Source organism: Chroicocephalus ridibundus, chromosome 1 (assembly GCF_963924245.1).
Source record: "Chroicocephalus ridibundus chromosome 1, bChrRid1.1, whole genome shotgun sequence".
NCBI classification, from domain to species: domain Eukaryota; kingdom Metazoa; phylum Chordata; class Aves; order Charadriiformes; family Laridae; genus Chroicocephalus; species Chroicocephalus ridibundus.
This window is the reverse complement of record NC_086284.1, coordinates 9,090,168-9,105,461: the sequence shown is the minus strand read 5'-3', so window position 1 is coordinate 9,105,461 and position 15,294 is coordinate 9,090,168. Positions and strand designations below refer to the sequence as shown.

General features: G+C 44.5%; 2 protein-coding genes across 9 annotated transcripts in view; one reads left to right on the top strand and one right to left on the bottom strand.

The window, feature by feature from the left end:
• Nucleotides 1-6,511, bottom strand: part of PPME1 (protein phosphatase methylesterase 1) — a 36,962-nt gene extending 30,451 nt beyond the window's left edge. For all 5 annotated transcript variants that reach the window (XR_010070115.1, XR_010070119.1, XR_010070116.1 and 2 more), the window contains exon 1: nucleotides 6,294-6,511. Coding sequence is in view for 1 of the 5 variants with exons in the window: in XM_063327804.1 (XP_063183874.1) it covers nucleotides 6,294-6,391 (98 nt within the window). In the remaining 4 variants the exon portion in view is untranslated. The remainder of the gene's footprint in view (nucleotides 1-6,293) is intronic.
• A 106-nt stretch (nucleotides 6,512-6,617) lies between these two features.
• Nucleotides 6,618-15,294, top strand: part of C2CD3 (C2 domain containing 3 centriole elongation regulator) — a 59,810-nt gene continuing 51,133 nt past the window's right edge. For 2 of the 4 annotated variants that reach the window (XR_010070093.1, XM_063327787.1), the window contains exons 1-9: nucleotides 6,622-6,789; nucleotides 6,918-7,178; nucleotides 8,414-8,571; nucleotides 9,666-9,865; nucleotides 10,305-10,522; nucleotides 11,397-11,529; nucleotides 12,709-12,837; nucleotides 14,085-14,229; nucleotides 14,625-14,785. Coding sequence is in view for 3 of the 4 variants with exons in the window: in XM_063327787.1 (XP_063183857.1) it covers nucleotides 6,729-6,789; nucleotides 6,918-7,178; nucleotides 8,414-8,571; nucleotides 9,666-9,865; nucleotides 10,305-10,522; nucleotides 11,397-11,529; nucleotides 12,709-12,837; nucleotides 14,085-14,229; nucleotides 14,625-14,785 (1,466 nt within the window). In the remaining variant the exon portion in view is untranslated. Of the gene's footprint in view, nucleotides 6,790-6,917; nucleotides 7,179-8,413; nucleotides 8,572-9,665; nucleotides 9,866-10,304; nucleotides 10,523-11,396; nucleotides 11,530-12,708; nucleotides 12,838-14,084; nucleotides 14,230-14,624; nucleotides 14,786-15,294 lie in introns of all 4 variants that reach the window. The other 2 variants (XM_063327799.1, XM_063327796.1) reach the window with 2 other exon arrangements.

Genomic DNA, 15,294 nt, shown 5'->3' with positions numbered 1-15,294 from the left:
GATAATTAAAAGGTCTTAGGAGATCGCACATAATTTTTATTTGCGTACTGGAAAAGAACGGCAAGTTGTTCTTCATTTCCAAATCCCATCCAGATCCTCAGCTCTGAAAAAGCTAGTTCTGTAAGCAAACTAGTGAAAAACTTCAGACAAAATAAAGACAGAATGCATCTGCTGTTACAGCTGTCAGGAGCTGCTTCCATGGGTCTCGTTCCTTTTGCTTCACTAGTGATTTTGCAAACTCCATTATTTCATTTCCCCGAAGAACTCTGCCCATAAAGTTTGATTTTATTTCCATTTCAAGCGAGCGATTCAAACGAATCGCTTTCAATACGCTGGCATTTTCAAACACAACCTTGGACAGATTCGCTGCTTAAAACAAATGGACGTTGAAAAATGAACTTCAAGTTCCTCTCGGCAGCGTGATTTTCACATACTGCTTGAGCCGAAGAGAGGGACCACCTGCCTTTAAAAACAGCCTTTTGGTAACATCATTCAGTTGGACAATCCTGTCGGAGAGCACTTAAACAGAGGCAGGAGAACGCTACACTAGCAAAGGAGGGTGTTGCTGGAACAGCATACGCACACATGCGTGCCTGCAGATGGGAGGGGGCTATAATTTAGAGAAAGCAAGGTAGCAGAAATGAATGCGATGTGCTGTGAAATACGACCAAATTCAAGGCGTACATCTTGTGCTACCGCCAAAGCCAGTCAAAACTGTGTTGCAGCAGCCATTTTAACTACTCAGTGGTTTTACTTAAATATTAATATCTGTGTTGCTCACAATCAAGGATTCAGCATCCCTCCTGTTTGCATTTTCCCACGTGTCATTACTTTGATATACAACCGGAAGCACGGAAGAGGCTGCAGCTGGAAGCAAAGATTCACAGCGACGGAGCGGAGCAGTCGGCCCCGCGCGACAGTCCCACGGGCACGGCACAGCTATTTGCTTCGGCCACTTTGACTTCTCGAATGAGACCCTCCAGCTAAGAGACACAGGGAAAAGATCAAGCTGGAAAATGGCAAAAAAGAATAAAATAATAAAATAAAAAAAGACAAGTCTGTTTTGTCTGTTTTCACCTATTTAAATACAGTAATTAATTTAGGTGACATTTTATTGCAAACTACCAAGACATGGATTAACCTTTTAACAGCACGTTACCAAAAAGATGTAAGGCTTTATTTTGGTTAAGAAGTCCTCTGTATAAATGACGAAAGCTTCTTTGCAAAACGAATAATCTCAGAGTAAGCTTGAAAGCGATGTTTCGAAGAAAGCATCCCACCCCACAACTTGCCTTTCCAGTCAAGGAAGACCGAAGCTTGAGAAATCTCAGTGCTGCAGTAAATGATTTTTCTATTTTCCTACAGCAGTATCACTTGCCCCACCCTCTGCTTATGATCTGCTTTCAGCCACATTAACGTGGCCTGACGGCTTGATAAAGAAAGAAGAAAAAAAGAATGCCCAACACACTAGTCAGAGGATCGGTGCATACGAAGCAAAGAATTGAGCCATGGAAAAATCAGCTTGCCAGCGCTGTTGAATATTAATTTTAAACCCATTTTAATGGCCCTGCTTCCAATTCAGGAAATTCAAATTGCAGAAATAAAATAGATTTATAAACACGAGAGGCTTAACACAGCAAACAAATGTTTTTCTAAGTTTAATTATTTTTGTTCCCTGGAAAAGTTTGAATTTTAAAGGGCTACTTCAGTATAGCCTTGTACATTTACCAGCACCATAAGTCACACTCCCATTTTTCTCTGTATAATTAATCCCATTCTCTTTCGGTGGCCTAACTATGGAATCTTGCACTAGTTTGTACTGAACTGCATCCTGCTACGGCTAAACTTAACTAAACCTAAGTTAAGCCCACGTAGAAATAATTTCCACGAATGCAGACAAGACGCAAGCAGCACACAGCAGAACTGTAGCCCACAACCTGAATAGGGGGGCAAAGCCACTCCACCAAAAAAATCCAAACCACAGTTCTGCTGAGATGTATGAATGAAGTTATCATCTACAAACAGAGATGAAATAATCTTTCCAGTTCACAGGTGTGTGAAAGTGTTGAAGTTCCACGTCCAGTTTGGGGCACTGCTGTCCAAAAAAGAACACACAGCTTAAGATGAGGGGAGCGCGGAGATCTTGGGGGAAGAAGAAAAGGTTAAAAGAACCAAGTATTGAGTTTACAGACCGAAGAGGTTCAGAAGCAAAGGTCTAGATGATGCTGACATCCAGCCACCCTTATCTCCTGCGAGCTTCATCAGCAACCAGAGACAAGTAAATGACACAATCGCACAAACAGGCTGACAAATTCTGGCATTTGAAAGCGTTGACTAAAAATCTGAGCCACGGTTCCAGCTGCACCACTGAAACCAGCACCCGTTACCCACACTCCATCTTCAGACCAATGTTGGAGCTCTCCAATGCACCACCCTATTTCAAAAGCCACCTCATCCCCTTGCCAGATCAGCCTTCCAGCCCTCCTCTGCAAGACCACCGTACGTATCTACAGCCCGACAGCTTCACCTCACCATTACTTGTACTTTGCTGTCTCCATATTCCACTTCTTCTTGTCTCTTTTTTTACACTGAAGTCGCAAGCACCTCCGGATGATGCCGTTCTCGTGGCAGACACGCAGTGCCTCACACAACGGGAACATCATCCGTAAAGGGATTTACTCCATGGCAGAGCAGTAAACCAAGAATACAACTGTGCCATGCAACTACAACATGATTATGAACCATTCCATGCTGCGTCGAAGGGGAAGGACAGGGGAATTCTTGATCTTTAATCACAACACTGGATTTCATCTCAGTACTTTTAGAAAGTATTTGAAAGGGGAAAAAAAAAAGTTTTATAGCATCATACAACAATAGAAAACAATCTTCCCTTCATAATAATTTCCCTAACAGAGAACGTTCATAAACCCTCTGAAGATCAGCAAGATAGAAAGCATTACATAAATTACTATATAAGATTGCTACTAACGAGCACTGCACGAGCATAAATACTACCGACCTGCAAAAATACCCCACAGGCGTACATCATAAAATCCATTTAAAAATCCCTGGAAATGCTCAATTGCAATTTGTTTGTTTACCTGTGATGAGTAAGCGAAGCAACAAATATCATGGGGGTTTTGTCAGCACCTCATTAAGTTAGTACCTTAATAGCCTTTACTTTTGTCTATTTTTCTCATAAAAATTATCACAAGGATGTATTTTCAGAAACAACAATGATATGGAAAATATATCCTGTAGCATGGCATCATTTTGCAAGAATACAGACAATTAGAGGCACGTGAGAAACACATCGGTTCCTTTAGCTTACCGACTCAGGTCTCACAGCAGATCACCCTATTTTGCAGGAAATTAATTTTTGACTTTTTATTTAACATGGAAACACCTGCCTTCGTGAAATATCTGATAGAAGGTGACACTGGCAGCAAGACAAACTGCAAACTGATTTTTGTCCTGTTTAAGGCCACCTTAACACCAACGTTGGAAGTTTTTATAGTTATTATTAATGTAGAAATACTTAACTGAACAAACAATGTGTCACGGTGCTCATTTACAGTGCCATCGGTGTGTGCACTGCTGTATGGAAAGAACTGGATGGGGTGCTGACGAAGTTTGCAATGCATGAAACAATTATAAAGCACATTCAAAATTACACAAAAGAACCACAAGGGATGAGACTCTTAACAGGATAAAACAGGAGGAAGAAATAATTTATTTCTTCACCTGAAACAGAAAAATTGTGCGTTTGGCAGACTTTGTAAAGCATAAGGGTTTGCTTGGCTCTGAACAGAGCCAGCATAATTAAATAATATATTTCACATTAAATCTAGCCTTGTACGTACCACGTAACCTTCAGCACATTCCTCTGCAATACAAGACTCTCCACAACACAAACGGGCGAGCTACTGGTTTAGTGACTTGCTTACAACCCCAGGGTTCGACACAGCAATCCGGAAACAGAGCCCACGAGTCCCAGCTCCCAACTTCAGATAACCAAGAGATACAGGAGGGCAGACAGCAGTCCTGAGAGACAGCAACCCCCTCAAAGTCATTCAAAACTGCTTCTTTCTAATTTCTATGCCTATTTCTACACTAACAGTACAAATTAATCCTTAAATACAACTTTTTTGCTTAGCCTCAAAGCCATGCCATTAAATACTTACATGAAGCTTAGCTTTAAAATAATTGATACTAAAAGAAATAAGTATTTGATGAAGATTTGTTAGCATTAGTTCATATACTAACTACATCAACTATCCATATATAGTATAAACAATAAAACACAAAATAAATGTTTTAAAACTGTGCTTTAAAGGAGAAGGGAAATAGTCCTCTCCCATCCATAAATACCTAAACAGTTTATTTCAGCCACAGCAGAGTAGCTGTTTTTTTCATTTTTTTTTTCGTTATCTGATTTCGTGCATCAAGGCAAAGGAGATTTCCTGTAGGAATCGTAGGATATTTTTATCCTCCAAATAGAGCACTTCATACCGTGCAGGAATCATGCAGCGCACACCTGGACCTCGCAGAGGTTAGCTCTCGCGCGGAGGCTGGCGTTCCTCCAGAGGATCAACCCCTGGTCTTTGTCACAATCCAGACCTCAGGTTTTGTACTTTAACAATCAGCTACGTACGAAAAGTCATACAGCCCTGAAAACACATATCCTCTAGATTTAATAAAATCTCCATGTTTCTGCCATTCTGCTTAAATCTACACTTTTGCCCAGGGCTGCTGAATTGTTCAGCATCCTGAGCCCAAGTCCCTGTGATTATCGCCAGCTTCCTTTGCTCTACTCTGCAGCTAGAACATCCCTCCCGACATTCCAGCCATAACCCTGCTGCGAGATCGTCTTGCTCTCCTTTTACCATAACTAGGTACCTGCTTGGAAGACAAGCTTCTCCCTCACACCTTTGGAGGTGAAATTACTAAATTCCCTTCAAAGCCATCCCATTTGCAACCCATTTTATCCCTCTGACTCATCACTAAAGAATAAAGCTTTTGCCAAGGTTGTTCTTGTCTAGCGAGTCTTTTTTAGTTGTCATCCACGCACTTAGACACTGGTCAATCTTCTCCCACAGTTTCCAAAACACATTCTCGCTCCTGCTTAAAAGATCTGACATCTGCACCGGACTATCCCAGATCTTCCATCATCTGAAGCAGGGACTTAAGTCACTTGGCAGAGCTCACCTACTGTACAGGTTCACATAAACTTCTGCTGCTGAGAAATAACGTTTAAATATACCTCTCTCGCCCAGCCACACTTTCATCGACTTTGAGGTGACACCTAGATAAATCATGATGCATTAGACCCTCCCTTCAAACACAGATGGCAAAAGGACTCGGAGAAAAGGGCTGCTGAAGAGCAATCCCAGCACCAGCCACCTTCTCCCAGCACTGAGGATACTCTTGGTGCAGTAACACGTCTGGGTGCCTCCTTGCCAGGGAGAGGTAGATGGACAAGCCCGGTCCAGATCCTGCTCTCCCGGGGCACTGGTGAACAATCCAGCACACAGCAAGGCCAGCCCCGGGGGCTTGATGGCCTCTCGCATCATGTCACCGTCCAGGGAGACCCACCACGCTGACAGCCAGCTCCACTGGACTGCCACCCCCCCCACCCTAAACACCTTCCCCAGCAAATAGCACCCACTTTTCCCCTTTTGCCTGTCAAATCCTCCAGGAACAAACGCTCCCCCAATGAAGCTCCCTCTCCCGCAGACCCGCCCCCCCGGCACCTCCACCCTCAAATACCCCGGCAGCAAACATCCCAGCTCCTGATCGCCACCCCCCCCCAGCAACAAGTAACCCGCCCCCCCAAAGTACATCCCCAGCTCCACCCAGGACAGAGCACCCCCTTTGCACGGGGCACCCCAACCTGCCCAAACAAGGGTGGCCCCTCTCCCCTCTGCTGCCACCTGCCAGCAAAGAGCATCTCCTGCCCCTACCCCTCCCCCCAATAACCAGCACCCTGCCCTCCAGACCCCCCAATAACGAGCATCCCTCCCTCCAGAGCCCTTCAATAATCAGCACCCCCTCCCTCCAGAGCCCCTGGTAACGAGCACCTCTTCCTCCAGGCCCCCAGTAACGAGCACCCTCTCCCTCCAGAGCCCCCCCAGCAGCGAGCCCCCTCCCAGCAAGACCCCCAGGCCCACGGCAACGAGCATCCCTCCCCCACCGCTGTTAGCCTCTTTCCCCTTCTGTCCCCCCGTCAAAAGCCCTCCCCCACCTCCTCCCCCCCCGGTCCCCTCAGACGCCCCCGCCCTTCCCCCACCTACCCCATGCGCATCTTGGAGCCGGACTGGCCGCCGCCACCGGGCAACGGGGGCCGCGGCGGCAGACGGCCCAGGTGCAGCTGCTTCTCCAGGGCCGACATGACGACGAACGAGGCGCCGACACAGAAAGACACACCGCGAAACCTCCCGCCCCCCTACCCAAAACCGGCCCCGCCGACGGCCTCGGCCGCCACCAACCTCCGCTCCACCGGAAGCGGCCTCCCCCCACAGCGCCGCCGCGCGGCACCACGGGAACCGCAGGCGCTGGCCGCCGCGGGCACCCGTAGCGCACCCGCGGGACCTTCTGGGAAATGTAGTCCGCCTCTCCGTGGGCTCCTGCGGGACCGCAGTGCATGACGGGAGTTGTAGTCGCGGCGCGCCCCGCTCCCGCCCAGGCGGCGGTTGCCGGGCGGCGGCGCGGCCTGAGGCGAGGCGGGAATGCGGCAGAAGAGGCCGCGGCCGCCCGCCCCGGTGGCGGGGGGTTCCCGGCGGAAGGGAGGTGGGCCGCTCCGGGCAGGGAAGGAGGGGTCGTGGGGTGGGACGGGGGGACGGTTGGCAGCGCGGCCCAGCCCCGTGGCCCGCGTCGGGCCGGGGCGCTGACACCCCTCGGTCCCCTCATCCCTGCAGGTATCGGCGATGTCCCCGCGTCCACCAGCCTGCCGCCGCTCGTGGAGGGCCCGCTGCGCTGCTTCCTCCGCTGCACCGTCTCCCGGGTGCTATGGACGGCCGCCAAGCCGCCCGCCGCCCTCGTCCGCCTGAGGTGGTGGGGAGAGACCTCCGACGGTACCGTCTTCCAGCCCGCCGGCCGGCCGGGACAACCCGCAGGGACAACCACCGCCCGCTACGCTGTCCGCTGCGGGCCCAGGCAGTTTGCTGCCTACCTGACAGGTAGAGCTGCTTTGTCCTGGCCGGGACAGAGCCGTGGGGACACCTGCAAAAGCCAAGGAGTTATTTACCCACCAAGTAACCCCCGTCCTGGTTTCACTTATGGCTTTTTAGGTCGTTTTCCTGATTCGGGAGGCTTTTGATCTCAGCCTGGAATTGGTGGCATCAGTTTCCCTAGTAGTCAGGTTTAGCCCTCAGGTCTCCAAACCGTTGAAGCGTCCTGTAGTCCCCATGGTGTCGAGACCAGATGATTTTTAGTATCATATTAAATAGGCATTTCAGTGGTCTAGGGGTGTGAAGAATAAAAAGATACTCAGTTGAGCTTGTATTGAGGTATTAATTTAGCGACAGATCTGCAGGAAATTGTAGTGATAGGACAAGGGGCATTGGTTTTAAACTAGAGCAGGGCAGGTTTAGATCAGACATTAGGAAGAAGTTCTTTACACTGAGAGTGGTGAGACACTGGCCCAGGTTGCCCAGAGAGGTGGTGGAGGCCCCATCCCTGGAGACATTCAAGGCCAGGCTTGATGAGGCTCTGAGTAACCTGGTCTAGTTGAAGATGTCCCTGCTCACTGCAGGGGGGTGGGACTAGGTGGCCTTTAAAGGTCCCTTCCAACCCAACACGTTCTGTGATTCTATGAAACTGATGCAAACCTGGTGTCTAGAGTCTGTCCATAAAACCTGTGCCTGCTATTGCTACTCATAGAATCACAGAAGGGTTTAGGTTGGAAGGGACCTTCAAAGACCATCTTGTTCCAACCCCCCTGCAATGAGCAGGGAGATCGTCAACTAGACCAGGTTACTCAAAGCCCCATCTGGCCTGGCCTTGAACACCTCCAGGGATGGGACATCTACCACCTCTCGTAAAAACATCTATCCTCATTGTAAAACATTTCTTCCTTATATATATATATAGTAAAACTTTTCTTCCTTATATATAATCTATATCTATTTCTTCCTTATATATAATCTAAATCTCCCTTCTTTCAGTTTAAAACCATTGCCCCCTGGCCTATCATAAGTAGTCCTTTTATGGTAGACTGGATATCTTGAACTTTTTAATCATAATTTATTATCAGTATAACACTTCTTTACCTGCTGCCTCATTATCATAATTTCCTGACACAACATTATTTTAACCTCTAGCATCTCTGTCATTTCAACAAAAAAAATTTAATTGTGTTTAATTGTGACTGTGTTGTGTGAGACTGAAATGAAGCTGTTCCTCATTTTCACAGATATGGGTGTTCTTGTCCTGGAGGTAATGACCAAACTTGACCGTCTTCCAATTGGCAGAGTACAAATCACTGGACTGTCCCAGCTCTCTCCCAGCCATCCCATCACTGGATTTTTCACCATAGTTTCACCAAAATCTGATAAACTAGGAGAGCTGCAGGTAGTCGTTACATCTTTTTTTCTTTATTATAAATTTTATTGCTTTAAAAGTTAGAATCATAGAATGGCTGAGGTTGGAAGGGACCTGAAAGATCATCCACTTCCAACCCCCCTGCCCTGGGCAGGGACACCTCTCACCAGCCCAGGTTGCTCCAAGCCCCGTCCAACCTGGCCTTGAACCCCTCCAGGGATGGGGCAGCCACAGCTTCTCTGGGCAACCTGGGCCAGGGGCTCACCACCCTCACAGCCAAGAATTTCTGCCCGAGATCTCAGCTCAATCTCCCCTCTTGCAGTGGAAACCCCTTCCCCCTTGTCCCATGGCTCCCCTCCCTCATCCAGAGTCCCTCCCCAGCTTTCCTGGAGCCCCTTGAGGGACTGGAAGGGGCTCCAAGGTCTCCGCGGAGCCTTCTCTTCTCCAGGCTGAACCCCCCCAACTCTCTCAGCCTGTCCTCACAGCAGAGGGGCTCCAGCCCTTGGATCATCTCTGGGGCCTCCTCTGGCCCCACTCCAACAGCTCCGTGTCTCTCCTGTGCTGATGGCTCCAGACTGGTCTGGTCGGGTGCCAGGATCTAGCTGTGCTATGTACACTGCAGATCTGGTCTCTGTCCAAGGCATTTGTGAACTAAGGTAGCAAATGAAAAATGATTACTAACGGTGTTGATTCTGTTTTGTTTTAGAAGGATGTGTATCATTGGTAGTTCAGCTTGATAAAAAAAATTTGTAGTCTCCATGCTGAGAGTGAGTTTTAACAGTGAATTTAAAAACAGATACTCAATTCTGACACTTCTCCAGAGCCTCAGTGGGCTGAAATTGTAGATTTTGAAGTCCGGGGTTAAGAAGGTGGTGTTCTGTTTTGCGGCCCTGGCTCTGGACAATTTATGCTGAAAGGTAGTTGCCTGTGATTTGAAAACATAGAACGTGAAATGTTGTAAATATGTCAAGAGTTTTACGATGTTACATAACTCTATGGTATAACTGTTACTTTGTATAGAAAAGCAGCAGTTTTCCATAGCGTGAAATGTAAAATTGAATAGAGTGTGTGTTGCACTTAATTAAGAAAAGAGTGAAATACTATTTTCATGTTCTGTCTTTTAGGTCTCCCTAGTTCTAGAACCTCTGCCAGCACTGTATGACACCAGCACCTCTGTCCCAACCACAGATGCAAGTTTGGATATCCCTCCTGCTCAGGGAAGCAGCAAGACCCCGTTTCTTGCTTCATCGCAGCAGTCCAGGCAAACACGGGTGACTATTCCTGACCAAGAGTCCGTTAACAACAGCAGAGCCACAACTCCTAGGTATGTTTTCTTCCCTGTGAAAAAATTCGGGTTTATTTTGCAGTTCACACACTTTTTTTAAGCAGTGGCTGTACACTTGTGAGTTATGGAATACTTGATCTTTTTGAACATGTATTTAATATGAAATCCGGATCATTCAGCATTTCGGAGCTTACAGGGACAGTTTCTCATCTGATATAAATTTGCATTCTGTACTGACTTAGTTCAAGCCATGCTAATTGCCACAAGAGGTGCCACAAGTCTTTTATGTACAGCTTGAGTTGGTCTCTCTGATGGTGTTAGTGGAAGATGAGGAGTCATTAAAATAACAAGTCATGTTTCTTTTTGGAGCAAGTACTGAAGGGGAGCAGCTGCAGTGCTAGGGAGAATTTGGAGAGATTTGAATCCCTTTACCGATCCACTATAGTTGTTACTGAAATAATGTTTCATTTGTCAACAGAGGAAAGGACCGTTTGCTCTTTCAAGAGAACTCTGAAAACATAAAGGAGGCTTTTGCGGTGTCTCGTCACCATCAGATTTTGCCAGATGAACATTTGAAAGTGAATCCTTCAGAACAGCAAGTGTTGTTTCCCACCAGCACCGAGCCTGAAGCACCTGCTAGAACAAACACGCGGGTGCTCTCTTTGCATAACCCAGCTACAAAAGACCTGCTTTCAGGTTTGTATACAATTGGCATCATTTTTCAGATTTCACGATAAATAGTTCTTGATAATATTTCAGGTGCCTATCTAGAGATAAAGACTTAAGGAAAAGTGATACTTTGCGTGCTCTCACTATATTATTTCAAACAGAAAATGATGATAAAAAGGTCTTAAAAAACACGGATTTAGTCTTGTTGGAAGGCGGCTGAAAGATCCAGGTCAGGTAAAACATGCTGCGCTAGCAGTGTGCCTGAGTTCTGATCTGCCAGGGTAAAACAAAATGAAGTTCAGCTTCACAGACTGTTTAATGATTGACATGTCTCTGAGCTAGCCAGCAAAGGTGCCACTCGTGTTTGAATAGGTCTTGGTAGGTTTTCTATGCCATTGGCATTTTCAGATGGAAAACGATTTCTTTTTCGTAACCTGCCAGTTAGCATCCCTTTTAGACCACCTGGACTGGATTCAAATGAGCATCAAAGTAGGGCATATTTCCATATGTGTTGTCTTTTCAGTTATTTTTTTATATTTACAGAGAACACCTAAAATTAGACTGCCGTTGAGAGACCCTAAGGTGACAAGCTACTCTTCCATAAATTAATCTCGCCGCTGTATCTTAATAACGCCCCTCTAACGCCTGACTCTGTCTGTGCAGATGAATTATTTGTACGGCTCTGAGTGGGAGACTGACAGAGGATTGCTCTTGCTCACTCCGAGCTATGCTGGCTGTTTTATGGTGTATAGCGCGCGCCTAATCTCCAGTATGTCAGGATCTCTTTGTAACAGCAGAAAAGAGAAGGTTCTTGGCTGTAGCTGGCACATTTATTGTGTTTACACACGGCTTTTAAATTGCAGTTGAATGCTGAGATTTAATCCTTCTGCTTATTTCTCAGCTCTTTTGGATCAAGGCAATAAACTCCGTGATGCCATGGTTGTTTCCGCAATGAAGTCTAGCCCGGACATGGAGATTGAACTGAATGAAGTGCCTCCTTTTATAGAGAGAGACGATTTCAAAGCAACAGCAAAGTGAGCTTGGAAAAGGGGGAAGTGGGATTAAGTTCCAAACCAGAAGCTTTGAGGCTTTCTCAGGAAAAGTTAAATACTGAGATTCATGTGATGTATTTTGGGATTCTCATTCAAATGGGAAATTAATTTCTGCTTGTGAATAAAAGCCTACATTTTGTGAATTGATTTTAATCATCATGTAGTAAGCCTTAATTTAAGTCATTGATTTTAATTTTGTTTTGCAGTATATTTGTATTTAGTGCAGAGTTATTTGATAAGGAAATACTAAATATTGATAAGGAATAAGAGTAATGTAAAGAACATAGCAAATTAAATGGTACTTCATCACAGAGAACAGGTTTTCTAAGAAATATGAGTAATTAGTGACATAAATTGAGTACTTTTGCATGTTCTAGTTTGCATCTGTTGGTGCCAAAATACCCATGAAAATTTGCGTCTGTAACTGTGTTCTCAGAATTAGTAGCCGTTTTCTTTTCTATATGATCTCTCCTAGCAGACTGAAAAGAAAAAAGTGTTTGTGCCTTTTCAACTTCTGACTTCACCTTTGTTTAGTAGTAGGCTTAGAAAATGTTCCCAATTCAGTGAAATGGCAATTTAGAAGTGTTAAGACAAATGCATGTTCTTTACAGGAGAAACTCCCAATTCCTTATTTTTAGAAAAATATGAATATTGCCTTTTGTTCCACTGTAAACCAGAAAATAATGTCATTGTTGACAGTCAATGTTGCTGTTGCAAACACAATTTAAATTATCTGCTGAAACTATTCCAATTTGTTTAAAAGTAGATGATTTTGGACTTTCCAGGAAAAACTGATAGAACATCATTTATAAACATCAAGCTTGTCTTTCTCAGGCCCTCTGCGTTCTTGTTTGCAGCAGCTGTGCTTAAACTGCAAGATTAGGCCAACCTTTATGGTCGGACTCAATGATCTTAAAGGTCTTTTCCAACCTAAATGTTTCTGTGATTCTGTGGCACATCGCAAAGTGTAAGATTTTGAATGTGGCTTGCAGCAGACTGCAGGGTTGCAGGAAGTTTTTGTGTATCTAGAGATTGAGCTACAAACTGGAGAAAGCTGTACATCACCTTTGATTTTTATCCTTGATCGATTAATCTTGAACGTACCTTAATATCTTTATTTTTCCTTTTCCTGCTCTCTGTGCTGCCATCGCTGTTATCCAGGAGCCCAAAAGGCTTGAATTCAAATTATGTGCCCGCTCCTGAAGATCCCCATCTCCTTCCATCTGAAGTTTCAGATCAGCAATTTGACCTAAACTCTGAAGAGAGAGCGATACATTTACTGTTGGGCAGGTGAGCGTGATGCGCTGGAGGTTACAGCAAAATTGTCCTTATTTGACCACTTTATACTGAAAAATGTCTCTTGACTCTTCAAGTTCTCCATGTTTCTGGAAGTGTAACCAGTGAATTATAGGTGCAAGTGTTGGAGGTGTTTTATACCTCAGGCTGCACTCAACTTCAATGCATCACAACCTGGATAGTCCTTTGATATAAAAGTGATGTCGGGAAGATTGACCGCGATCTTATTTTATCAAATTGAGTTATTTAATAGTTGTTACTGTTGTGTCCTAAAATGCTAAGAACTACATAAAACAAATACAGTGTTTCTTTGAAGAACTTGCAGTCTGTAAATTAAAAATAGAACTAATAGTTAGTTTTCATCTGTCTTCAAATATTAAATTGACCTTTTTCTCTCATTTTGTGTAGCAAGACCATAAATGGTGCTTACGTTATGTCCAAATCAGGGATATGGAATCATGGAATCATAAAATGCGTACAGCTTCTGTGTCAGATATGGTTCCGAATTTCAGTTCATATGTCTTGTGCCCTGCACTTATTTTTTCCCTGCGGTTTATCACTGGATGACACTGAAGTATTTGCAGATCATAAAATGGTTTTGAACTCAGAGCACAGATAGAAAACCCTTAAACCAAACAAAACCCAACTTGCTCCAACCATGTTTTAATGATACTTGTATTTGCCTACTCAGATATAGCTTGTATTTATTTTTTATTAAAGTAAACTGCCCTTAAGTATTACTGGTATCCTAATGCATTCCAAAATTATAAAGTACTTATGGATAAAAAGTATAGATAGATATTAATAGATATATTTTACGATGAAAGGCATCAAGCACTGGAATGGGTTGCCCAAAGAGGTTGTGGAATCTCCAGCTTTGGAGATACTCAGAATCCAACTAGACAGTTTTCTTATTTGCATCCTCTGCCTGTGAGCAGGGATTGGACTAGATGATCTCCAGAGATCCCTTCCAAGCTCAACTATTCCATCATTCTGTGGATATATATTCACCTGCACTTCTTCCACAATGGGTCCAGAGATGTTATCACAAGGTAACCCATCAGGTTGGGTCACAGACACGTATCAGGTTGGGCCCGGTGCTGCGTAAGCACAGTTTGGCTGTATCTGGAGCCAATATAGCACAAATCCAGTACAGAACAGACAACATTGTTCAGAATTAATAAGAGATCGGCTGCAGAACTTACAACACTAAGTTACGTTTCTTTCTCTTGTGTCCGCAGTGCTGATTTTTCTCCTGTGCGTTTCTGGGACCGGACAGGTTCCCTTTTGGAGTCTCTCTCTCTCGGGAGTGAGGTGTATGACAGCGAACTCAATGATCCCCATTACGACCAGAGTCTGCTAGAGAGTCTTTTTTACACAGCTCCTGTAAGTGGAGAGCAAAAGGAAGGTGCTTAATATGTAGTCCCTACGGTGAAGGAAATCAGAAGCCTGCATCAAAAAACAGGCCACAGATTTCAGTATTAGTAAGGCTTAATAAACATTAAGTATCGTACAGAAACTTGTAAGAACATTGCTTAAAATGAATACCATTAAAAGAATACTATTAAGACTACAAAGTCAAGCAATGAGTTTGGAAATTGCTAGGATTGAGGCTGTCCGTGAAGAGGGTTTTTTTTAAACCTCTGAAAAATTTTGATACAATTTTAATTGTTTTGAATTATGCAATCTGCTAGTTGGTTTTTTTTTTGTCATGACCATTATTTATCTTCCTTGACAATGATAGTTAACTTCTTATTTTATGTGCATTATTTCCGTTTCAGAAATCTGATTCCAGTTTAAGTGATTTCCTCAGTGATGATGATGTTAACTCCTCCAAAAAAATAACCAAGGCAGAAGCTCTCAAGAAAGCTGATCCAGTGTATCCACAGAAGGATTCTCATGCCTTTGACCAGGATCAGAAGGTGACAGAAATTAAACCCAGGTAAATAGTTACATTACTGACCTGCTTTGCAGCATCTTGCTCATTGTGAGTTAGTATTTGAATCATAGAATCGTTTTCATTGGAAGAGACCTTTAAGATCACCAAGTCCAAACGTAGCAAGAATCACAAGAAAGAAAGAAAGGAATTAGTAAGAATCACACTATGTTGTCGTGCTCCGTCATTATCACTCAATTCACTGAATAACCATTTTGGTGGGGAGTTTTCATAGCATCGCTGGGAATGATGGAGCACCAGCATCACCCAGGAATTGCTGTACGTTGTTAAAGCAACTATTGGGATGCAATTAGTTAAAATCCCAAGTTTGCCAAAAATGCAATAAGCCTAGTAATAACATTTTGAACTGTGAGAGCAGAAATGCTAAGGCCCGAGCGGGCCTCTTGACTGGACTCTTGCCCTGTCTCCTGAAACAACAATCACTGTGTAACCTTCGTGATAAATTAGTCCCTGTTCTGAAAAAAAGCAGACTCCAGGCCAGCTTTGTGCAGTTC